This window comes from Zootermopsis nevadensis, unplaced genomic scaffold (genome assembly GCF_977971745.1).
Source record: "Zootermopsis nevadensis isolate Lab colony 2312 unplaced genomic scaffold, Znev_1.0 Znev_ptg000030l, whole genome shotgun sequence".
In the NCBI taxonomy this organism is placed as follows: Eukaryota; Metazoa; Arthropoda; class Insecta; order Blattodea; family Termopsidae; genus Zootermopsis; species Zootermopsis nevadensis.
In genome coordinates this window covers 3,584,324-3,609,865 of record NW_028259162.1, presented here as the reverse complement: position 1 = coordinate 3,609,865, position 25,542 = coordinate 3,584,324, and the positions used below count along the sequence as shown (strand labels likewise).

Below are 25,542 nucleotides of genomic sequence, written 5' to 3'. Positions count from 1 at the left end.
TATAGTTTTGGAAGAAACGCAGTGACACGAATATAAACTGCACATTTTAATCATTACGTACCATTAAGATGAAGGGCAGACGAGTGCTTGGCCTGACTGATCAATAAAACTGGGGGTGGAGCGTGGATAACTGGCGGATCTGACTAAGTCAATTTCAAAAATTGGATTCTAGGTGTCGCATTAGCAATAGACAATTTATAAATATAGTTTCTTGCTTTTCTAGACATGGCGCCTCTCATGTATATATGTATTATTCTATATGGTGGATATTACAAAAAATATAAAATGGAAATTTCCCGGCCACCAAATGAGAGCCTCGTATTCTAAATTCCAGCATCCGACACATTGGTATAACCGAGTGTAGACGATGAAAGATGTGAGCTAGGAAGATTCACGCATGGCATAACCATTAAAAATATCGTGAAAGCTTTACAGCGACCATCAAGTCATTTAATGCACATAGAAAGTTAGGTTAGGTTAGGTTAGGTGGTGGGCATAAGCATAGCTAACAGCTTCATCATGATCGCACTTCGCGATTTGGGGCATCCCTTCCGAAGGTGTTACAGAACCGGGCAAGTTAGAACTTACTACACCAAACGCCATAAAAGTCTGTCCACCCATTCTCCAGTTATTGGATACGGAACACAGATATTTGTTGTGAAGACAGGTTGGACTAGATTCGTTATGCTCATGCGCAGATTATACTTAATGGCGACACCATAATTTAACCTCACAAAATTCAAGCAACTGTAAAGTTGGAATTGCCGAGTGTGAGTAGTTAAAATAACGAATTTAGAGTAGTCATACTTCCATACTGAAACTTCAGCCATTTTATAAATAGTTATGAGACACGCAATGTTGATATCAGTTATAAATAAGTTAGAAAAGGTTGGTTTAATTACGAGGTTTCGCATCAGATCTTACACAATGGCGTCACCATTTCAAGACACCGACAAGTTGGTATTACTGAATGCAGAAAGCAACGGATGATCCCGGAGAAGCCATACATAAGCCTAACGTGCATCCCAATTTAATGAGATTCCATCCACCCATTCTCTAGTTATTAGATATACACTAGCAACCTTTATGTCTGCTTTCCGGCATGTTCAAGGAATTTCGTCAACGTTCGATTCCCGGCGGTACCCGAATTTATAACATGTGTTGGGCAAGGCCGTGGTCTAGGCAACACGGAGTTTTCCTCCGTGGCATCCCAACAATTACTCCATTCACACACAGAAGAAGGCAATGGCAAACCACTTCTGGATCATCTGCCAAGAACGTATATGAACAGGTCCCAGTCCGAGAAAAGGATGGAAGGATCCTGTTCATATGGACCTGTCGTCAGACAGAACACTAAATAATAATAAGATGATAGCCCTATCACCGTGACGTGGAGAATCGAAGGTGTTTGAGATCGTTACGTCGACGTGCAGGCGGTGAAGTTCTTCCGCGACCTTGAAGAATGCAATTTGATGACGGCTGTCCTTGTTATAATGCTACTCGTCGCTGACAATGTTACGAACTGTGGTCATCGTTCAGTAGAGCTTACTATTGTGGGGGAGGTTGATAAAACCAACTGTTAAAAGCAATGATTTGTAACCACTTCAATTTGCAGACGTAACGATCAAGTATGGCAGCCGGGAGTTTTAAAATTATTATTATTGCATTTCATATCCACATATTTTAAAGGGGTATAAGATGGTTATTGAATACGACAAAGAGGCTCGCAGTGAGCGAGTTACTATGGGTTGTAACCTACTTAGTGAGCGGGAAGTTGCCGTTTGATGATAAAATACGAAGAATCTCTCCGTTACCTATTGAGGAAAACATCCATATTTGACTTAAATTGTGGCAAGTGTCGAATTAACAATTATATAGTCTACTGGGTCATAACGGCGAAGTAACTTTATGGAGATGAGTCCTTCTTGAGAAGCTCAGTTTGACAAGAAAATGCTCGCCTTTTATGGAACTAGAACATTTCTTACAGCGCTCACAAGAGGGTGCAACTGGTGCCTGTCCTGGGCCAGAGTAATCCGGTTTTATCTCAATGTTTAATATTAATTTTCATATTATATTCTCGTGTATTTCACTTGATTTATATTCTTCGCGTTTACGTAATTAAATTTATACACATTATACGCGCTCCATCAAATTGTCCTTGATTTTATAGATAAAATTATAAATTATAGGATTAGATTTTTAATGCAACTGATATCGTGGCTTGACTGAAAGGACTGAAGAAAATCACGAAAACTTTCAATACCCCTGCCGAAATTCAAACTTGGAACATCCACGTTAAAACTTAAGGAGTCTTAGCGCTACGCTATCCTGCTCGGAGCTAATATAATTTGGTATTGATTGTCTCATCAGACAGCTGTTCCGATGTAGGGCACAGCGGCTCTGCGGCGGGATCGCCTGCTGGAGGTACTCGGGTCGAAGCCGGCCGCGTGTTTTCTATGGTCCCCTCAGACGAACAGCTCGGTAGTGTCTTAAAACAGGCCACGGGAGGTGATTCCCACACTCCTCCTGATGCCAGTTCTAATACAGGAAAAACACAGCTGTTTTCCGTTGTTTTACTTAGTCTCTCCAGGCTAATACGAGTACAAAGAGACCGTGAACATATCCTGACAGTTCCTTCATAACAAACCACTAACACTCGCCGTGACATCTTTCATTTTGAGCGTTTCCTTGGAAGACTTGTTTCCATTTTTCTAATAAAAATGTTAAGTTTAAAAAGGACGCGAAGAGGAAAAGAAAGAGTGAGATGAAGAAACAATAGGTAATAAAATATAAAACAAACGAATAAGAAAAAAAATATAGACACAAATAGAATGGGAAAAAAGAACGAAAAGAGAAGAAGATAAGGACTTAAAGGAGAAAGGCGTAGAAGAATGAAGAAAGAAAGAAAGATAAAGACTGAAGAAAACGAAATAAGAAACGAGGAAACAGGACGAAATGGAAAGGACAGAACGAAAGATATGAAGGAAGAAGGAATGAGAGAAATGGAAAGAAATTACACAGACTTGCAAAAAAATAGCCTGGCCTTAACAAACGTTGAACGTAAAATTACAGAAGTAAAACAAACAGCTTTGTGCATGACGGGGCTGAGTCATTTGTATCCACGGAATGCGATTTACATATGGACGTTTGTTGCTAAGCACGAAGACCTCACGCAGTCCGAAGTTCAACTGTCCGTGCTGAAAGGGTTGCTGGGTCACCGTGACGCGGCCACTACTGTATTAGTACATCACTGGGCTCGCCAGATGGCAGAATGGTGCTGTTTTCAATCCTTTCTGACTATTAATTTCAGAAATCAACCCTAAAAAATTAGTTTTCGAGCCACGAATGCTGATGATTTCCTTTTTTTAGTACAGGTCTGGAAATTGTTTGAAGAGCAAATGTCTTATTCCATGATTCGACTTACGTCTTTGTTAGTATGTCCTTTGTTCAACAGTTAAGTGGTTGGGTAAACAAGGGCATTAAGTTTTAATGATAATTTTCGATTAACTCCATGAAGCAGGTTTCTTCTTAAAACGTTAAATCACTTAATTAGCTGGTCAAAAGATTTGCGACATTTTACTACAGGGGGTGTTGTGGTTACATTCCTTCAGTGTCCGAGATCCACGCATTGAGGGGAGGGGGTCATGCCAGGGCTGCGTTTAACAAGGATAAAATAACCTAACCCAAACACTGGCAGTTCAAACACAATCACATTGACGCAATCTGCATTTATAACAAACTCCGCATAGTTAGTGCAGTCACTTCGTTGGTCGTGACATTCCTCGTGTTTTATGGAACCCTGCTGTTCATTACTGTATTACCATCCACTGGACGCTGTCGTGAGCCAGCTGAATCCAATTCACATCCTTAAATATATTCCTTCGAGATAAATTTTAATATTGTCCCACTAGCTGAGCCTCTAGGTCACTCAAGTCAGGTTTTCCAACCAACATTTCGTATGCATCTCTGATTCCCCCCTTCATTCTACAGGCATCGGCCATGTATTTTCTCTTGAAAGATTAGTAAAACGTAGATGGTGGTAATGAAAGAGGTGTGATACCAGGACACCTGCATGAAGGCATCCTACAGTGGCGAGAAGCTGTATGCACACTTAAGATACTATTCGCGCGCTTTGTCAAAGGAGTAGCTAGCAAGATGACACCGACCTAATACAATTATCCTAGCTCTCTCTCTCTTTCTCTCTCTGGCTCCGTACGTCACAGCCGTACACACAGCGCCATCTGACTACTTGGCAAAGCGTCGGTTTGTGACACACGGGACAATGAAATGCTGTACTTCATGTCTTATGTCCAGAACATAAAACGAGTTCTCGAGAAGAGAAAATCCCATATCGCTGAAATACGAGGTATGATCAAAAAGTTCCGAGAACTACGTGTTTAAATATGTGAATTCTTAAGTGAGACATTATGCTACAAAAATCTACAGTCTGTTCTGTTTCTGAGGCTGAATGAGGAAATAACATATGACAGTCATTTGTCTTGTAGCTTCTTTAACGCTCAATAATAAAAAAAATTAAGTCACATACAATAGTGCAAAAATTGCAACCTCCCTTGTTTACGGAGAACTTTGACTTTCGGTGATAAGTCGCGTCAAATGTTGAAAACTATCCAAAATTTCGGCAGACATTGAAGTTACCATCTTCAAAGTATTTAAAAGAATGGGGAGTACCACAAAATTATCTGTTACGGCAGCTGAGTCATAGGTTCGATCCTGGAGCCTTCAGAATTTAATTCAAACTCGTTGAGTCATCACTTCAAACATAGGAACTCCAGACACAAAATCAGTGGCCTCTCCTGTCGCCTGTCCCCACACGAAGACGCGCGAACTATCCTCCACTTTGACCCAGTGCAAAGCTCGAAGCAGTGTTCCACGACACGTCGGAACTTCAAAGGAATCATAATCAGAAACGATCAAATCACGCATAGGAGCCTGCACATTCCTTATTTCTTTACCGCCCCTTGGGTTATTTAGCAATGCTACACCAACTGCAGAAACCACTTATCATCAAATGGGATAAGAAAGTTTTTGTACAGAATGAAATAGAAAATTAACAAAATGTGCAGCGTTATAATTTGTACTCTTCGCCTAGAATACGATCTATTAGGTTATTAGACAGATTATACCAACAAGAGTGAGATAGTTTGGACATGTAGCACGCGTGAGGGAATTAATAAATACCTATACATTTTCAGTCAGAATTGTTCAAAATTCGGTCTCACTTGGGATCTAGGCGTAAATGATATAATATTAAAATTTATCTTAGAGTAAGACAGGACCTAACAGAGGGCATTTTTGTACGACGAGGTGATGTGAAACTTCGGTTTGTGTACAAATCGGAACGTTCCTCGACTATATTAGAGACTATCATCTTTTCAAAATGACGCTGCACTGTGGAGTTTAGTCAGTCGATTAAAATTGGACACCGTAGATAAGGAAGTGGTCGTGACCAATTCAAAAGTACGCTTACTATTCTTACATTCGTGATTTAAGGGAACAGGGGAAAGCCTAGGATGCAATGCAACCGTGAAAATTCAAATCGACTGTTCCCCGAGGAGAGGCCTGATCATGTAGTTCGTTCTCTCTGGGATCTTCCTGGGACACTGTAATAACTGCGGTGACCAGTTGGACGAGTGTCAGTGAGAGACGGTAAAAGGCTTCTGGTAAGGCAAGACATAAACCACTAGAAAAACTAATTCTAAGAACCGCTGTGTAGTCTATACTTAAAGCAGATACCTTACAAATGCTGTGCTAATAAGCTCAGTCACGTCTCAACTCCAGACAGACTGGCATGGGCGGTCCGATAAGAATTTTTCGCCAACACTAGGTCGTGAGGCCAACTGATTAAAAGAATATTTAACTGAGTGGCTACCTAGTTTAGATGACAGAGCAAATTTCTGTCCAAAGAATCCCAAGTTTTTATCTTAATCTACTTGTTTTAAAATATTAACCCAATGACTAAGGTAAACCACGAAACCCTTAGGCGGCAGTGCCCTGTATCCTGGGCCATCTGAATTATTTTCAACCAAAGTCGACCTTCTCTGGGGGTTTCACTGCCGTCTGCTGCGTATCATCCTCACTGTTGACATAAGCTGTACCACTACACACCATGTAGGCGCTTGGGGGGAGGGGGAGAGCAGAGGAGGTATAGTTCCTACTCATTCTTAACCTCGGCCGCACTTTACCCCCGGGAAAGGAACCCGGTACCCACTGGACAGGAGGCTGGGTGGACCTCAGGAGCGATCTGGATGCAGAGGCTAGAGGAATATCTTCTGCCAGAAGGGTTCATATTTGACACGTAATTTTCGTTGCTTCTCGATTTCTCCATTGGCTTTGTGCTCGCTCTGAACATTCTACGCTGCAGGCATGGGACATGCAGGGGGAGAGTACCTCTAGAAGACTGTCCAACATGGAACAAACGGGTAAATTTATTGCCTCGTCAAATTTGAACCACCTACGTAAGGTCACATAGCTGGGGCTCGAAGTATGGGCTTGGGGCCAAGTTGTGTCCCGACCAGACTTGCCTCAAGGCGACAGACGTGCCCCACTCCACACTTCTACATCCCCCAGCGGCTCCGTTTTCTAATCAGTTGCGTGGCATGCAGCAGTGGCGCCACACGTGTTGGCGACAGGAAACTAATGAGGGCCTTCCTGCTACAAATTGTCGGGCCACGGCTCGGCACCTCATCTCTCACCTCCCTCCCCCTGCCTACCCTTAACTCCGTGTCCAGGGCACGGGGCGGGGGTGAAGAGGAAAAGACGAGATTCAAGGATGGAGGAATACAAGGAAAAAATCGCTGTGGATTGGAAAGCGAAACGGAAAAATGATTTGACAGAGTGGAAAATGATGGGGTTTGGAAGCAAAGGAGATCGGCGAACAATTAAAACGTTCCATAGACCCGCTGAAGAGAGAATTGGGAGACGAAATCTGTATCACTCGAGGGAACTGCTCGAATATCAGGGTCGGAGATACGTTGCTTTCCAACGCGGTAGAAAAACCACGTTTCGAGCAATGTCAGAACCTAAAAAAGGTACATCGAATGCACACAGAAATAGGCCACTACTGTCTCCTTCAAAATCCTTACGTGTCAACCGCTTGTGATCATTTTCTCACCACATTCAACTAAAAGCAAAAATCCACAATGAAGACGTTCTTCTACATGTTTTTTAATTCGACGCCCAAGAAGACGCTATACTAATACACTAATGCTAGACTAATTCTAGCCCTGAAGATGGAGGAATAATGTTTCTCCGAAACGTTAGTATCCACCTACAATTGCATACGACGTTATAACCAAGAAGACCAACATTTGCCTCAAATCTCGTTGAACTCCGAGGAGTACAGTCCACCCTAAACAGTTCATAATAACAGAAAGCAACTGGGTTTTGTGGAACCCGAAGGCCATGTTTACGTGGTCCAGTAACTGAACCCTGTCCTAAGCTGTATTAAGCCTCTGCAGTTCATCACATCCTAACATGTGGCCTTCCATCTATGTGAAGGTCTCGAAAATGTTCTTTTTTACTTCTGGGTTCTTACTAAAATTATCATCTCTAAAATAAATTTCGAAAAAAAAACATGTGTGGAAATTCAAGAGCTCAAATTCGAAAAATGTTCTTGTGGGTAACGTTTTCCCCTGACGTTGGCGACTTCTAAAAGGGTGGTTTCTACAGGGCCGACTCTGTTCACTGAATCTCCTTTTGAACAAGGATGAATAAGTGAAGTCCACTGTCACTTCCGGTAGCAATTTCAGTTCCTTTCACGCATAAAAGCGGATCTGAGCCAAACAGATGAAGTCTGACGCGCGAGGCCAGGTTCACATCTCTATCTTGCTGTAGACCTATGCATATATCCAACAGTAGTGAGGCGTAAAGTTTTAAACAAATGAGAATTTCCTTCGTCTGAAAGTGTTAGCAGGGCGAAGGCTTAGGAGGAGAGAGGGTAGACACTAAGAGGATTTAACCCTTCTCACTCACCCTTGCCAGCAGCGGCCCCACTACAATACACAAGCGTTTAAACGATGTAATCTCCCTCCAACCCTTTCGTCTGGAGTCCCTGGGTTTGAAACACAAGACCTGGTAAGCCCTATAAGAGGAGAATTAAACTAAGATGAACGGAGGGTTGAAAGGAAGTAAAAGAATGGGAGATTTGCTAAGCAGAGACGTATATGAGTAATACATAACACAACAGAATAATATGATGGTTGTCTTCTGGGTTGTAGCGCTGTGTAGTCTGGTAGAAGTTTACCGACGTTTTAGAGACCCTTGATGCCTCCATCATCAGGGCGATTATCAAGGACCTCTGAAATGTCGGTAAATTTCTACCAGACTACACGACGCTACAGCCCAGAAGACAGTCATCTTAAGACTCATCGCCGTGAAAACCTCAAATCCTGCACAACAGGAAATCTCAGAACCAAACGTTTGAAGCGGAAACATTGTTTAAAACACTCAAGAGATTTATTAAAATCTGCTAGAATTAATAAAACGAGAAAATTTCATTTTCCTGTGGAAGGTATCGGCCAGTGGGCCATCAATGTTTTCCATTCCTACACACGCAGAATTAGGTCTTTGTGACTTTACAGAACAGAGAACGAAGACGTTTAAGAACAAAGTGCGAGGAAAATATTTGGATCTAAGAAAGAGACATAACAGGAAATTGGACAAATAACATGGCTCTCCATAACGTGTACTCTTCACTAACTAAATACGAGAACTACAAGGTAATGTCACAATGTAATTAAATGTGATGCCTGTTTCATGACAGATTTCTTCACAGTCGTCTGAGACCTGACAAGTATCTATAAAATTCACACAAACAGAAGGTTGGTCTTTATCAATACTTAAATTTTATAGGATTTGAGATTTTCAGGGCGGTGAATACGAATAATACCAACGTTTCAGTGTCATGACCGCCCTGATGATGGAGGCAATAAGAACCTTCGAAACGTTGGCAAACTTCTACCAGAGTGCACGGCGCTACAATCCAGTAGACAGTCATCACTGCAGTTTTGGTTACAGTGTTAATTTAACGTTTTCACCTTACAGGACATTCAAAACCAGATACGTGCGAAAGTAAATTCAATAATCCGTACAAACCTAAAACACACTTGTAAATGTATTTTTAAAGTTACAACGTGCTTAGTTTAATATAATCTTAGGGCCTACATGAAGGAAGCTACAGGATTTTAAAGAAAATTACGTAATGACGTGATTAATAATTTTTAGTCTTCATAAAATAGTCAATTATTAGGATCATTAAATTTAGGTGGGTGAATGGGTGGAGTATGTAGCGTCCATCTGAATAAGAAAAAAGCTCACACAACTTTGGTCGGAGAAACTGAATGGAAGAGACTGCTTAGAAGGTGTAGGCGCAGATGGGAGAAAAACATTAAAACAGATCTTAAAGAAACAGGGTGGGAGGATACGAACTGGATTCGTCTGGCTGAATATAGGGTCCAGTAATATTATCTTATGAACACTGTAATGAAGCAGCGGGAAACAGCTAAGGGCAGAGAATTTGTTGGTTCGCTAAGCCACTGTTAGATTCTCAAGAAATACTAAATGCATTTAGATGAAAACGGGTGAGGAGCTCTGATCAGGAGATAGTCAACGGTCTCTCAAATATTTTTTTTATTTTCAGAATCAATTCATTTTCTGTGCTAAAACGTCAGTCGACTGAAATAAGCAATTCAGGGTCACTAAAGGTTGGTGCAAATTCAGATGCGTACGTCGTGATTTACGTAATCGTGTTAGTGTCCTCGCGGTCTCGCCGGAGTCTTTAATGTCTGAACCTGATGATTATTGCTTATTCAAACAAACCGATATCCTCCATCTAACGTTAGAAACCTAACGTTTCATCCCAGTAGCAAATTCAGCTTAACAGTTCTGGAAATAAACTTAAATTAACTTTGCCTTTTCAATGTACACTGACCTCGAAGATTTTAGTACCAAAAACATGGCTGTTTGTGTTTTACGTAACCAAGATAAACAGTCCACTTTCCTCAATCATCGTTTCTTCATATATTTAAGGACAATCTTTCGAGGTGTAAGATGTAACTCTTCTATATGCAGCCATCTCCTGTAATAATCAGCAAGGCTTCGATTAGCCCAAATATTACGTTTATTAACATTTTCATATGATTCACAGAATAAATAGTTATTTAACCTTACCCCAAATAATATTGAATAGTATTGAGCAAGTGTTATGTTTTCTTTAAGGTACGGACTGAATTTTTAAATATTATCAAGAACTTCGTGATTCAAGAGGTTAAGCCGTGTGGGTTAAACAGAATTACGAACCGGAAAGAACAATTTATTACTGAAATTGGGCATGCGATATTTCAATCGATTTGGTAAAAAAAAAAAAAAATAAGGGAAAGGAGAAAGTCAATGGGCTGAGATGACAGAGTAAAATAAGCTGGAAAAGAAAGAAAGAAAGACACAGAAGAAGGGGATTAATAAAAAATAAAACTCATTAATCATACTCTCGAATCAAGTCTCTCAGGGGCTAAGACGAGTCATTCCGAGTGACAAAAGAATGTCCACGAAGATCAGTTGGATTTCTTAGAACGTGGAGATGAGAGAGTGCACGGAGACGAGACGGAGTAGGAAATAGAAAAAAAATTAATTTCCCTAGCAAAGTAAAGGCTTATCATGAGGGTGGGGTTTAGAATGACGTCACGGACGAACGGGCGGAATTGGGCGGGGGGTTCCCCGGCTGTGGGACGCCCCATTGGTCCCCCGCAAAGCATGACCGCGCGCTGCTATCCGTCACACAGCGCGGGCGTCTTCTCAACGACGAGCGTCGCGACGCCAAGCGACCACAACACACACCACCAACAACAGAATGTTTTGGTAATAGTCCGATGGAGGGGTTAAATTCTTCGTTGCAGGACGAATTTCACAGCCGAAAGGAGACATGACAATACCAGAAGCGCATTTATTATAAATTACTTATGACATTTTAACTTCAGATTTCAAAATCCGTGTTTATTTTAAACTTTAATGTGGCTGTGATAATTATCATTATCACATAAATTCAATTTCATCTTAGTCTCATCATCTTCACATCATTTGCAGTGTTTCTCATGTTGCAGATACAATATTTTTATAATCAAATACATGATTTGCACGTTCAAACCAATATGAGCGATTCAAAACACAACACAACAAAAGTATTTGGAAAATCTCTAACTGTTACTCCACTGCACGTCTTTTAAGATTATTTTTATACAAATGTTTACAACATGCTAATAATTTATTACTTTAAGAATCTTAACGATGAGTGGTAACTTTTTTAATTTTTTTTCTTCAAACTTATAGGTTGTAACCGTCCACCTTCTTCGATTTTGCCCCAGCTAACTCAGGGTCACTCACGGGGATCGAACGTAGAATAAAGTCACAACTGCACTTAAAATTCAGTATATTTATTTAGTAGTTTCTTTTACAGAGAAACTTGCTTATAATATAAATTTGGTATCTCTCCTTCTAGAGACTTTCTTATAATATTACTTCACTGGTCTCATTCCTTCGAGAGACCACATACGAGTCCCCCAACTAGTCTTTTACTCATTATAATCACCTCTTTGTTCAAAGGGACTTCGCCACAGCTTGCCAACACAGCATTCTTTCTCATAACTCCAATACACAATCATGAATAGTTTGGTAACAAGAATAATGAAAGCATTGCAAGCATACGGACGTCAAAACAAGGTCCGGCCGGTTATAAGGCCTATTTAATTAATATTACTGTTAGTGCAACCGCCGTTTGAATTGTAATTAAGCCTATTTTTAGGCCACAATACCCCTCGATCTAGCCTGACGTAATAATAGGGATAATATGTCTGCAATAAATAACATAAAACGATCGACATAACAAATTCTCATACAAAAGATGAAGCTTTTTTAATTTGAATTTTTAATCTACTGTTGTTAAGGAGATTAAATAAAGAATGATGAGATGAACTGAATTGAGATATAAGAAATGTTTACAAAATTTTGGTCGAAAAACTTGAAGATGACCATTTGTTTGAAGGAGCATGTGGAAAACTAAAATTATGGAGGCTATGTTTTAAAGGAACAACCTGGAGTTACCTCTGAAATTTGGAGTTATCGAAGTTGCTAATAGAGCTCTCATATTATGGGACGTCTTAGTTTCGCACTGCTCTCTTTAAGAGACTCAGCTTTAACAGCCTATTTCTTTCATAGTTCTTGAGTTTCTTCACCTTTCCTCTTTCGTAGGTATTGAATTTTCATTTTGGAGTCGTATCATATGAAGACGCCGTCAGCATAAATGTGAGGGTTCCCCTGCTTAACACTGCCGGTAAGACAAAAGAATATTTGAAACTTCACCAAGGTCTTCAGCGAACACAGTGAAAGGGATACGCTATTGAGTGTCCCCGTACACAGAATTATTGACACAAAACTACTTTAAAACGCACTAATATCATTCAGAAAAAACCGTGGTGCATTTTCAATACGACTGTTTTAAAAATTATGATCACATTAATTTCCGAAAATCTAGATTTGCCCGGATTGCCGAAAGGAGAAATTCCGTGGGATAATACGTAAGCTGCAATGTACCAGAAGGTATAACAAGGTGATGAGGAGAGAGAGAAATGCAACGAATAAATTCCTTTAGAATGTCGCAGATTTCAAAATTCTTAATTGTATTATTAAATATTTTGAATTATTTTACTTCCTGCTACTAATGAGAAGCTGTGTCAGGAATATTTTAGAACGGCTATTCACAAAATTACTAAGGCACTTTTCAGGAATTTAACTCAAAAATGTCCTGCCACGTTAATAATTTCTCTCTCTCTCTCTCTATCTCATCATTCAACTTTTTGTCCCTGCCCGTAGCACACGGAAAGCAGAATAACTTGTGGTGTAATTTAGTGTTCCCTAAAATCACAAATCACACATATAAAAAAGGTAATGTTAAAAAGTCAGGTAATGTCTCCGGCAGCACAACGTGAATACATGTGTGGTAATGGAGGTATAGCTCCACTCTTTCGGAAGTGAGTGATCAGCATCGCACCCCGACCGTTTTAACCCCAGGGAAAAGGTCCCCGGTTCGTTTCGGATACTGGATGGGCACGCCAGAGCTGAAGACGTAATTTCCCATCCCCAATTCACCTAACAGAAGCCGAGACCAGCGTTGTTTCAACATTTTAAGACGATCCATGTCGCACCTCTTCGTTTGTTACCTCTGGAGGAACGTCATCACTCGATGTTCGCACGAGACAGCGTTCGATAACCAGCATGAGAACTATTTTACGCCGTCTACGCCGCGCTTAAGGTAGGATTCGCTACCCTTTGAGTGTCTTGGTGTATGGTACGTAATTAGCATTATCAACCCTTGCCTCTCGACAGCCCTAAAGGGCGCAGCAGACACAGCGACATTTACAACTTAAAAATATTCTTTTCTCTCTACACTCCCACCCCTCACCCTCCACGAACCACGTAAAGGACAAGAGGCGAAATACTTGGTACACCACTGGCAACTCCATCCAACCCCCAACCCCCCAACTCTCACGGCAATCACAAGCAGCTAGTCAAGATACGCTTTAAGATTCGTTACCTACCGCGTTCACTTGAAACCATCAGTGGTCCCTGTCCTAGACCAGATAAATCCCATCGACAGTCTCCTTTCCTATTTAAAACTCATCTTAATAAAATCTTAATTTCAAGGTAAATATATAGTTGCCAGAAGATGGCTGTCTTCGGGGTTGTAGCGCCGTGTATTTGCCAACGTTTTAAGGGTCCTTGCAATCACTCATTGCCCTGATGATGGAGACAGCAAGGACCTCTGAAACGATGGAAAATACACGGCGCTACAACCCCGAATACAGTCATCTTCGTAGTCGCCACCGTGAAAACCTCTAATCGTACTACATACGAATTGCAGTAATTTCGACCTCACAGAAAGAATGTGTAGGCGGCAAATATCAAAGAGAGCTCATCTTGGCAGTGCATCACATTCATGCACCAGTTCCGTAATACGAGCGGAGCTGAAACATTGTCAGTAAAACAGGAACACAGAAATAAATTATTAGCTACAGAAATGGATTATTTAAGGCGCTAGGCAAGGATACTACGGATGGATACAATTAGAAATGAAACACCCAGAACAAAACTCGGAACAAAGAAAGACATTTTACAGCAAACACAAAAACAATTAAGCTAGTGCGGTCACGCGAATGGAGGACAGCAAAATTGCTAAACGGGTTGCAGAGCGGAATCCACAGGGGCAAAGAAAGCGCGACGGACCAATCAATGCGTGGAAGGATGGAATTACGGACAGTATGAGGAAAAGACGTTTGAATGATGAAGAATGTTCGGATCGAGTGCTTAAGAGAAAATAAATATGTCTTTGGGTTGAGGAAAACTGTGTATAAACAGAACAATTCCTAATTAATTAAAACCCACCCCTATGGAGCACCTATTAAAATCTCTAAATTCGTTGTTCAGTCCGTTTGTAAGCATGAAAGAACATAGGAACGGCTGAAAGGATATTAAAATGAACTTTATATTGTGAAGTTTTAATAAAATTTTTCAAACATCTTAATTCTACTGAGAATCAGACAATAACGAGCCCTTTACTAGAATGAATACACGTGTTTATGCAAGCCGAAAGTAGTGTGTGGGATAATTAATAATATTAATAATTAGTTTGGACGTCATGGTTACTATGGTGACCTAGTTTATTTCATCTTAGAATTGGTGTCGACGGTTTGAATCAAACTTGGGCCTTCACAATACCAAATATATATCAGAAAATAATCCCGCGCTTTATTTAGAATTTCTAAGGACGCTCAAGATTATGTGGGCCCTGCGAACTACCCCGAACTTATCGCTTCTGATTGGCTAAGTTATCCGTTCCACATTTCATGTCCATGTATGGGAGACACGCATGCTTTGTTCAGCCTGACATGGAGGCCCTTTTAACGCTAACACACACAGTTGGGGAGTGATCCTTACCACTGCATCATCAAAATTCCAATGGCTACCCCATGCTTCACACCAGATGTGGGACAATTACAATTAACCCTTATAACCCCGAAGCCTATTTGAAAAATCCTGTTGAAAACACCCAGGCCAATTTTCACGTGTTTACAGCTTAAAATGTAAAAATTCACCAAGATAAGAATTTTACACACACACATATGAAAAACATCAGATACTGTGGTTTACGAAAAAAATTCTCATAAATTTTGTTATACTTAGCTTATAAATAATTTTGAAATATTGAAAAATAATTTTTACAAAAATATTTTCAGGAGGTAAAATCATAAATTGTGTTTTGTCTTCCTCCTTCATCACTCACCCTGCAAGAAAGAACATTTCTTTCTGCATAATTTGATATGTTTCATGTCTGTACTGTTATCTGTTCCCGAACAACAATTTTTGTAAAATAATGCACACGGAAATTCAATGTCTGACATGGTGTCAGCAAATGTGCCTTTTAATTCTGCAGCACTGTTATCACTTTCATTATAATCAGACACACTTTCCGGAATAATGTCACTTCACTATAGTATCCAAATAATCGAAAATATCGGCTGCACACATTATTGAACTTGGACCGAAGTGAGAAATCTAAAAATACTAAACCTATACACAATAAATTAAGCAAAGTATCGAAACGATATCATAAGCAATATATAAAGGTAAACTAAAAACACAATCACAAGGCTAAACACTTATCTTAGCAAAAATACAGCGAAATCCACAAGAAATAATTGTAAGCACGCCACTAGGTCCCCTTCCGAGCTCAACGAATTTTATTTGTTTAAAAAAACATTTTTTGTTAGCCTAAAAGATCGAACTTTACAGAAAAACATGAACTGTGGTACAAACTATCTCATGAGCCTTGTGTTGCCATCTGGATGACTTGTATGTAATCCAAACATTAGATTTAGTAGGTAACGACGGATCGGCCGGCTGGTACGCAAAGGGTTAATATTAACAAGTTTAAAAACATGGGGTCTAAATAAGGGTGAGAAGGGGTGCCGGGAAATTTCGAACGTAATATTTCAGTACCAAGTCAAGCTTTGTCACAAAGCATCGGGTGCTGTATCAGAATCTGTTCTTGCGTTGCAGCGATCCCTCACCACCTTAGCATCGCAGCGACGGATCACTCGTGGGGACCGTTCGGGCGAGTGACGGGCGGCTACGCCCACCACTACCTGCCGCCCCACTGCGGGGCACCGCCAGGGCTGCACGCTCCGCACTTCCCGCCACACGTACTGGCACTCACCAGCCCTGAGCAGCCCCTTACATCGCCCACTAGACTGTCTTCAGGTACGGCCACGTCCGCAGCGTAAGAATGCGCTGCATTCTGCAGAATCTGCCTCCGACACCCACAGTCAAATACAATTAAGACTAAGAAATTAAAGATGAGATGGGGAGCATGTAGTGAGCATTGGGGAGAAGGGATTATGAAACTTTGTTTGGAGAGGCTGGTGGAAAGAGACGCACTGCATGGCCGTGTTCTAGGTGGGAGGATGATATTAAAATGGAACCTACATAAATAGGTTTTGAAGGTGTAAACTGAATTCTCGTGGCTCCGGATGAGGTCTGGTGGCGGGCTGTCGTAAACACATGAAAAGGCATGGACTTTCTTTACTAGTTGAGCGTACTACCAGCTTCTCTGCTCTATAGAGTTATAATAACAGCAGCAGGTTAATCTCGCTTGGACCCTGTGATATACGAATCGGATACGTTTTCTTTCAGTTTCGGAGCCCCAGGGCCGCTCATCCAGCGACACGACCCTAGGGCCCATCAGTATCAGCGTAGCGAGCCACAGCAGTAGCAGCACGGTCAGCAGCCAGCCGACGGTAGGGACAGCGAGGAGTCCCAAATCAAGGCGCCGGGGACAGCACGGACTGCTCACAACCGCCCCGCGCCTTTCACCCACAGCCGAAGATACCGCCACGCCAACTCCAACAGTCCAGGATGCTCCATCGTCGTCCTCATCAGCATCTCCTCTCGAACCCGCACCGCCTTCACCCCCTACGATACGATTCCCACCCACGGCGCACCCACATCCTCACTTCCATCCCCTGTTACACCACCACCACCATCACCCTGGAGGCGGGCAACATTCGGCGTACTTCAGCAGTGCAGCTGCAGCCGCGGCGGCTGCTAGTCTATTTCTTAACACCCCTTTGCTACCACCGACGTCACAGTGGTTATACTCCCAATTATATGGTGGTGGGGCCAACCCCCTGCACACACACCTACACCCCCATCTTCATCACCTAACCACAGCGCACAGACAGCCGCTGGCATTGCCGTTAAGACGAACAACTGTCCCTGAAGTGGAGGATAACACACCAGAAGCCCTTGTGACAGACAGCGCCACTGCAGAAGAGGCTCGCAGTAGCTCTGCTTCTCCACCTGCAACGCCGACGAAGAAAGTAAAATCATCGGTGAAGCCATCCACGACAACCGCGGAAACTACTACAAGACATTCAGACGTTTGGCGGCCATATTAGTAACTAAGGGCGCACGATTTGCCGATTTTAGACCGGACTTGTAGGGAAAACAGCGATTAACGGTGAACCGTGTTCTAGATTAACATTCAGTAATGGTGGCGGTGGTGATGGCAGGTGATACAGAAACTGTCATTGAAATGATGTGACAATGTATACATGAACTTGAGAAAGCAAAAGAATTTATACTCGGTAGAAGTATTCTTGTTTTATCACAACGTCACGTGATCAAAATAAATTTATCCTTAGTTAAATTTCTTAGTAATTCTAAATGAATTTTTAACGATCTCTGGTGTTCATGGATTTGGTACGTGTACGAGAGTAGAAGCAACATAAATACAGAACACCAGTTCGAAAATATATTTTCTCTTGTCTTAGGTTTTGAGTATTTGTACCATGTCTTGTTCTGGACAGTTAGTCTAAATACCATCTCTCAAGATTTGTTCCAACTCAGAACAATATTTGTTCTCAAGAGATGGCACACGGCGCAAATAACCAAAACTCTTCTTTATTATCGAATAAATTGCTATAAAATGGCAGAAAGAGCTTAGGTCTATGTAGATGCATAGCAACCAGATGTCAAAATATTTCTTAAATTACTTTATTCAATATGTTGCACAATATATATCAACATTAATGTCATCCAAGAGAAAAGGATTCCATAGACGCCACTGCCACCTGAACTCGTGTGTGGAAGATGTCTACAGACTTGATAATATTTTACAGTTTCCAATGCACAGCATGTTACAAGAAGGACCTTTATCTATAGTGACTTATTTTAAACTTGTTTCGTTAACATTTTAGATCATAAACAATATTATAATATATGTATATACACTAACACAAGAGGCACAAAATGTTTTTGTTGTTAAAAGATGGCATTCCGTCTTTGTGACACTCTCAAAGCTTAAAAAATATTAGTTGACCATTTCAATGCCATTCACGAGATATCTCACTTAGAAAATCTCAACTCGTTAAAAATCTTTGATTCATTGGATATAGCAGGTTTACGTTACTGTATATCTAATCTTATAATCACTGATCATTGCAATGATTTTGACATCTTTAGTGATCATTTGCTAACTCTTAGGTATATCCTAAAGTAGATGGTATTGCTTCATTTATAAATCATATTATTTTTGGCTTTGTTTTAATTACTAATCTGTCAGTTTGCTAGTAACTTTCTTATTATTATATGATTATTGTATTTAGTTTATTTTTTGTGTTGTATCTGTAATATGCCGTCTGGCTGTTGATGCAGCACTCTAATAAAAATAATTGAATTGAATTTCTATTCGCGAGGACCTCTGTTCGAATCTCGGCTGGTCCAGCGTAAACTTATTCGTAATTTTCCTCAGTCTCTCCACGTTAACTGCGGTACATTCCCGTGGAGTATACCACATCGCTTCACTCTTAAAGATATCATTCATGGTCATCTTCCTATGTCTTTCGGCACTCTACAGCTGAAACAGCGTCATTGAAGAACACAACTAAGTATACTAGCAAATGTAATCAAAACCTGTTGATTAGTTTTGAATCACGGGGACTGTCAGACACAACACTGCGCGTAAAATGACGGTACTGATATTATTTTTGAATAGTTATCAAATAAATTACTTGTTTTATACAAAGCAGGGGCGTAGCCACAATGTAATCTTACACAAAAGAAATACTTGAAGAGAGAGTTTTATGACGATGAAAAAGCTTTGAGAGAAAGAATATAGAAGGGGAGTCATCTTATTTATAAAAAAAAAATGTAAATGGTCAGTATTAACATTCGTGTTCTTGTGAGTGGCCATTACCCTCATAATAAATTATTCTATGAAATTTACACATGAACATGCCTACTACTTACAGCATTTTTTCCTTTCCTCTTAACGTCCTGTTGTCCTCGTTATTTTACTGAAGAGTTGTGTGTATTAATTGCTCTTGGGATTTCTAATAAGAGTGAGGTAGAAATTAAAACTTTACAAAGGAACTGGGATACTTTACCTCCTTAGCTTCCGTGTTCTTTAAACAACCGAAAAAAGAAAAACAAGTGAGATGCACATGTTAGTTAGTTCAAGTGATTATACTCCGCTATTCAAAATGTCATAATAATTTCTAAATTATTCCATTATTACACACAGGCAGAAGGGATAATTTGTTGGCAATTCCAAATCACCGCAAATGAATGAAAATTACAGACCTAACAGTCTGTACGACAATTTTTAAAACAGAGAAAACATTTTTCTAAAAATAATGTGTTGAACCATTAGATTTTATGGGTTCCTCGAGAAGTTACGAAAATTGTAGACTATTGACTCTTACCTTCTTTCTTTTAAAGATAGGAAACACAAAAGTTATCACCTGCGGAGTAACCAAGTCGCCTTCCTAAACTAATCAGGTACTGGCAACCCTCCTGCACGTCACGCCCAAATGAATCCATAATAGAATCCGTTAAACAGGAATTTGGAACCGTTCCAACATTGAAACCTGAGGCGGAGTGCAGACGAAGTTTGAAGAATTCTTAGTCTCCACAGTATAAGGAGGTTACAGCTCGGCTTCAAGCTCCGACCGCTTTAATTCTGGAGACAAATTCTCCACTGCCATTTTTATCGGAGGCTACATGGATTATACCGTACTGGACGAGGTAGTACAGAGTAAATTTGCCACCACTCCCTCCCGAACCCTGGTCGACCACCCTCTAACCAGTTGCTTCACAGTCTGAGTTATCGGGACTCCAATTATCCTCAGTTTATAACTTTATTAAATGACGCTTTCTCATAATAGCCACATAAGTTACATTGAAACCGCAGCATCCCGAAAACAAATTGGCACCCAGACATTTCGAGGTAAGAATGGAGGCCGAAACTATGATCCTCTTTTGTCTACACTTGTTCTAAGAAAAGCTACCGTACCCTTATGAAACATCATTTACACCTAAATCCATGAAGTATATTGCCACATTATTATGTAGAAACAGTTGTAAAACACGGATAACTGCAATTACGGCCACCAGGATCGCTGCAGTCCATCACAAGAATGGCTTGTAATGTGAGGTGCTGGGAGATTCATGTGACACTAACGGGAGGCTCTTCGTTCTGGGAGAAGTAACAGGGACCGTAAATTGACCGGGATGTTGGAGGGTCAAACATACCAAGAGGCGGGTCAGGCCAGTTCAATGTCGCGGGCCAGCGAGAGTTCACTCAAGGGCACCTCCTGCCCCAGTCTCGCGGCGACTTCGTTCATTCTTTGTGTTCGTCTGTGACTGCCGTGCACAGGAAGGGAGGTGTTCGCTATATCATTCACGAGGTGAAAGATATGAGGAAAACGTTTAAGACTCGAAACAAGTTATTACGACTATAAGAGTGGTCCAATTTCTTTCGTCTCTCGGGTAAAGGACAATTTTAACGCCGGACCTAGGGGCCAAGAAACAATTCTTCGCATTATTTTTGAAAAATAATATCAGTTATCGTTGTCTTTAATAATACTTATTTATAAATGACAACATAATTTGTGCTGGATAGAAAGTTTATTGAATACGCGCAAATTACTACAAAGTTGCACATTTTAAAAATTTTGTTCTGTACCAGCTAGTGTCTGACATAATTCTTACGTGTAAACACGTTTTCAATTCCTTTGGAATAAACAAAATAAATTAGCTTCTAGTAACCAGTAACAAATTGTCAAATAATTTCGCGGGATTTGTTACAAGTGGTTTCGGCCCGGTTACGTCTCGCAAGCCACCGGTTGTACCACGCTGAATTACATACATTAAATTCTGTAGGTGGTAGTTTGTGGTGTGATAAAATACTCGTAATCATTTGACAATCTACAAGAACGTGGAGAACGAGAAATTACATTTGAAAAAAAAATGAATGTAGGACCGAAGCGATGTGTTTATTATTGACTCATCAAAGCAACGAAGCGACGCACTGAAATGACCCGATCTTTACGTGTGAACGGAATTTTAAAATTTTGTTCATAAAATTTCTAAATTTGAAACGTGAATCTACGTTTTCGTACACCAGACTTTATAATGGACTGCGGTATTTTATGTTAGCTGTAATATTAAGTGTAGGATGGTGTACGGGGGCCATGAACACTGATCGCTAATACGAAATGAAGTTCGGGTGTTCGAACATTGTTTTTCTCTGCTAGTGAAAAGTGCTGTTCGTATTATTAATATTTGACTGCAATTAGGAGGCAGATTTATAATATTAAAAATTCTTGCTTTTATCCTAGTACCTGATATATCAATGATACAGATGCACTTGTTATCAGTTCGTACCATGCACCGACAACATCATGCATGTCCACCCCCCCCCTCTCCTCCCCCTTCACCCCTGCTATATACATTCTAGTTTGCAAAACCTGTTCTGAAAGTTTGGAAAATATGTGTCCCCGGGGATTTATTAAAAATTACCAACATGCCATGCAACGCGTTGAAATCACAATAATGCGGTGCCCCTATGACGTCACTGCATTTTCTATCCCGCGAGTTTTCAATCCCCTCCCCCGCCCCTGCATCATTCTACCCCCCCCCCCCTGTGCCCATACTCTGAAACTGTAACCGCTCTCGAATATATACCAATGATTTTTGCATCATGTATTCATTTATTGATTGCACATACACACATATGGTAGGGAGGTTGAGTTTCCAATTCCTCTCTTTCACCCCTCTAAACTTCTGCATTTTTTTTCTACTACTAGTAAAATGAAAGCTAAAATTGCATTGTTTCAATTAATTAGTGGAAGTACAGAATGGGCACTGGATGCACGTACTTGTTTTTTTAATTCGAGGGTAAACCAATAGCAGAGCGCCAATGCAGTTCTGCAGAACACACACACACACACACACACAAAAATCTATCAATTATTTCACGTGCACTCAACATTATTATCGAAGCATAGGACCGCAGATAGTGGGGGGGGGGGGGGGGTGAAAAGCGCAGGGCGAGGTTTTACAAAATGGATGTCACTAGCACAGCAGGGGCACCTGGCAACCAACTCCACCCCTCGCCCCTAAAAAAAAAAAATAAACAGGAGGGCGGGTACTGCACAAAAATTATGAAATATTCGCGCTGCGTTTCATCAAATAATGTTTTTTTTTTTAAAAAAAATCCTGTAGGTAGTAAGGTTTGTTTCAAAAGGGGAGGAGGTTAAAAAGTTGTATACCCTGCCCCATTCCTGCACACGCCTAACCGAACAGTACCCAAAACACCCGCTGTGGCGGCGGTATGGTCACTTAATGAGATATTTATCATCGATGGTAACGTTGACCGCAATGTGTGTGGCTTTTTCGGCTAAAATAAAATGATTAAGAGACGAATATGCTAAAAATATATTTTTGAGGCCTGCTTTTCCATCCCTTCCCTTTTCCTGTCCCCCCCCCCCCGCTCCCGCCACAAAATGCTGATCAAAATATTCGTGTCTGATAAATACTGCTGATTGCATGCATTGGTGCAAGCAGTTTTATTAAAAAACAAAATAAAACAAAACAATGCAGTTCCCTCGCAAATTGGAGAAGGTATAAAATTCGGTACGTAAAAATTATGTCATTATCAACGAAATTTCCATACAAATTGCTGCTTGTTCATGTTTGGTACATTTGCCACCTTCCGCCGTTCAGGCTTCGGGTGTTTCTCTCACACGCCTACATTTCAATTCACGCAGACAAAAGTTCCCAACCAACCAATCAAGCATCCGATTCACTCCGGCAGGAGAACTCTAAACTTCGACACCGCCAACGCCCGCCACTGGACACGACCCTGAGCCAGCTGCGTCCTCACAACTTACTTCTCTCCGATCCGCGTTAATCGGATACTCACGTCCCTTACGAGCGCCCTAAAAGACTTCCCTACCAAAACTCTAAAAGCACATTCCTTCTTCATCTCTCCCATCTCATGCGCGTGCCCAATCGGGAGGTCTCGGGCTTAATTGTCTGCCCGGAGACCGGCTAACCTAAGCGAGTATTTCGTGACTTTGCGCAGCCCCTCCAGGAAAATTCCGGGATAGAATCTTAAATTAGGCCACGACCGCTTCCTTCCACGCCGTTTTAAATTCACTATTAACTGTCATCTAATGACCTGAAGTTACATAGTTCAAATATTGAAAGCATCGTTCAGTGAACTATTTTATTTATTATTTAGTGTTCTGTCTGACGACAGGTCCATATGAACAGGATCCTTCCATCCTTTTCTCGGACTGGGACCTGTTCATATACGTTCTTGGCAGATGATCCAGAAGTGGTTTGCCATTGCCTTCTTCTGTGTGTGAATGGAGTAATTGTTGGGATGCGACGGAGAAACCGGGGAAGCCCCCGGAGGAAAACTCCGTGTTGCCTAGACCACGGCCTTGCCCAACACAAGTTATAAATTCGGGCACCTCAGTGAACTATAAACAAATAAATAAAAATGCCTACCAATTGCATCTCATACATTTCGGTAACCTAAGTGGCCTGTATGTATGACGGAGGTCCTAGACATGTAGAACCAAAATCTACCTAATTAAATGGTGAGATGCGGGATGTCACACCGTGTAGCCTGGTTGATATTGGCCGACGTTTCAGAGCAGATTACTGCCTCCTTGCTCATTGTCCCTGAAGAAACGTGTATATTTTTATACTGGATAAATAATTTACATCCAACCGTTCAAGCGAAAAGCCAGGCTCGATTTTTGTTTAGGAACAGCATTCATTTTTTTCCTGCTCTGAACCTTGTACCTAGGCAATTTCAGATCGAGCTGCGTGGAGGAATCTTGGTAGAAGTTAAATAAGGGTTGGTGCTCCTAATGAACTCCCATCTACTTCAACCCTTAGTTCTTTTATTTCCGCACCCCTTCACCTTCTCATTTATAATAAGAACCCAACTTTATAAGCAACTCCCACCCCAAACATCTTCCACTTCTCATCCCCATCCAATCATCAGAAATCCAAGAAACTCGTATTTTTTCTTCTCATTTTTCTTTCCCCCATGCAGACTCTGTGTTGATCTATTTCGACGGACTGCGAGTTCCCTTTACATGCACATCAGAACGGCGAATCGCAAATGGCCTGAAATTATTCATGACAGAACACGAGTGGAAATGAGTATCCCATTTTATTGTACATATTTTGAAACCGACAGCCTTCTGGGACATTGACGTGTAGTCTCGTAGAAGTTTACCGACGTTTCGTAGGTACTTACTGTCCCCATCATCAGAGCGATAAAATGTTTAGGCTGTGCAATTTAAGGTAAAATGATGTCGACTGAAATTTACAATAGAAACTGGATAAAAATGTAACCGATACTAAAGTTCGTCACTTATGAACATCAGACGACCCCAAGGCCTTGAGATCACGGGAGTACAGACCATTCAAATTCTTTGTTCAATTTTCGATCATATATGGACAGATTAACAAGACTGGGTTGTTTTAAAACAGCCTGGAACTGCTTTAGAGCATACGAGACGGGTCTACACAATTGTTTGAAATGAGACAGTATCCAGTTGTAGATATGAGCAGAGGGAATTTGTTCTCTATTACGATTAAATAAATACATAAATGAGAGAAGATATAAAAGTAAAGACAAAGATTGAAACAAAATTAAATTAGGGCAAAGACAGATTTGTCGTGCTTTTGTGAAGATGGTGGCGAACCAATGGATTATAAAAGGACGTCGACTTGTTTCATAGATAGATAGTAACTTATGAAATAAGACGCTGCACCATTCTGCAAGCTAGTTAAGTAGCTAGCAATAAGACTCAGTAAGATTCTAGTTGGTAACTGACTGCAATATCTTTCATTCTGCTGAGATATAGCGTTTTCACGGCAGTGAACAAGTTTCTGATCTTTTGGAAGTTTAGTATATAGGCCTTCCGCCTTTTTATGTATGGAAGTTTCAGCGTACATAAAACAAATCACAATTATCACTAGTGCGCATGTACAACCCGTTAATGACGTCAACTTTCATTACACGTGCGGCATATTTCAGGCCGTATTTATGGTCCATTGTGCTGTGTAGAAGCTTTATGTAGGTTAACCTTTCGTTATGATACAATGGAA

At 40.8% G+C, this 25,542-nt stretch overlaps 1 protein-coding gene and 1 long non-coding RNA gene across 4 annotated transcripts in view; one reads left to right on the top strand and one right to left on the bottom strand.

The window, feature by feature from the left end:
- The window catches only part of LOC110841286 (uncharacterized), a 42,714-nt gene extending 23,359 nt beyond the window's left edge, over positions 1–19,355 (top strand). For both annotated transcript variants that reach the window (XM_022086682.2, XM_022086680.2), the window contains exons 4-5: positions 16,123–16,323; positions 16,756–19,355. In XM_022086682.2, coding sequence (XP_021942374.1) covers positions 16,123–16,323; positions 16,756–17,519 — 965 coding nt within the window. In that variant the 3' untranslated portion in view covers positions 17,520–19,355. The remainder of the gene's footprint in view (positions 1–16,122; positions 16,324–16,755) is intronic.
- LOC110841287 (uncharacterized) overlaps positions 1–25,542 on the bottom strand; it is a 182,645-nt gene that overhangs the window by 43,625 nt on the left and 113,478 nt on the right. The window lies entirely within an intron of this gene.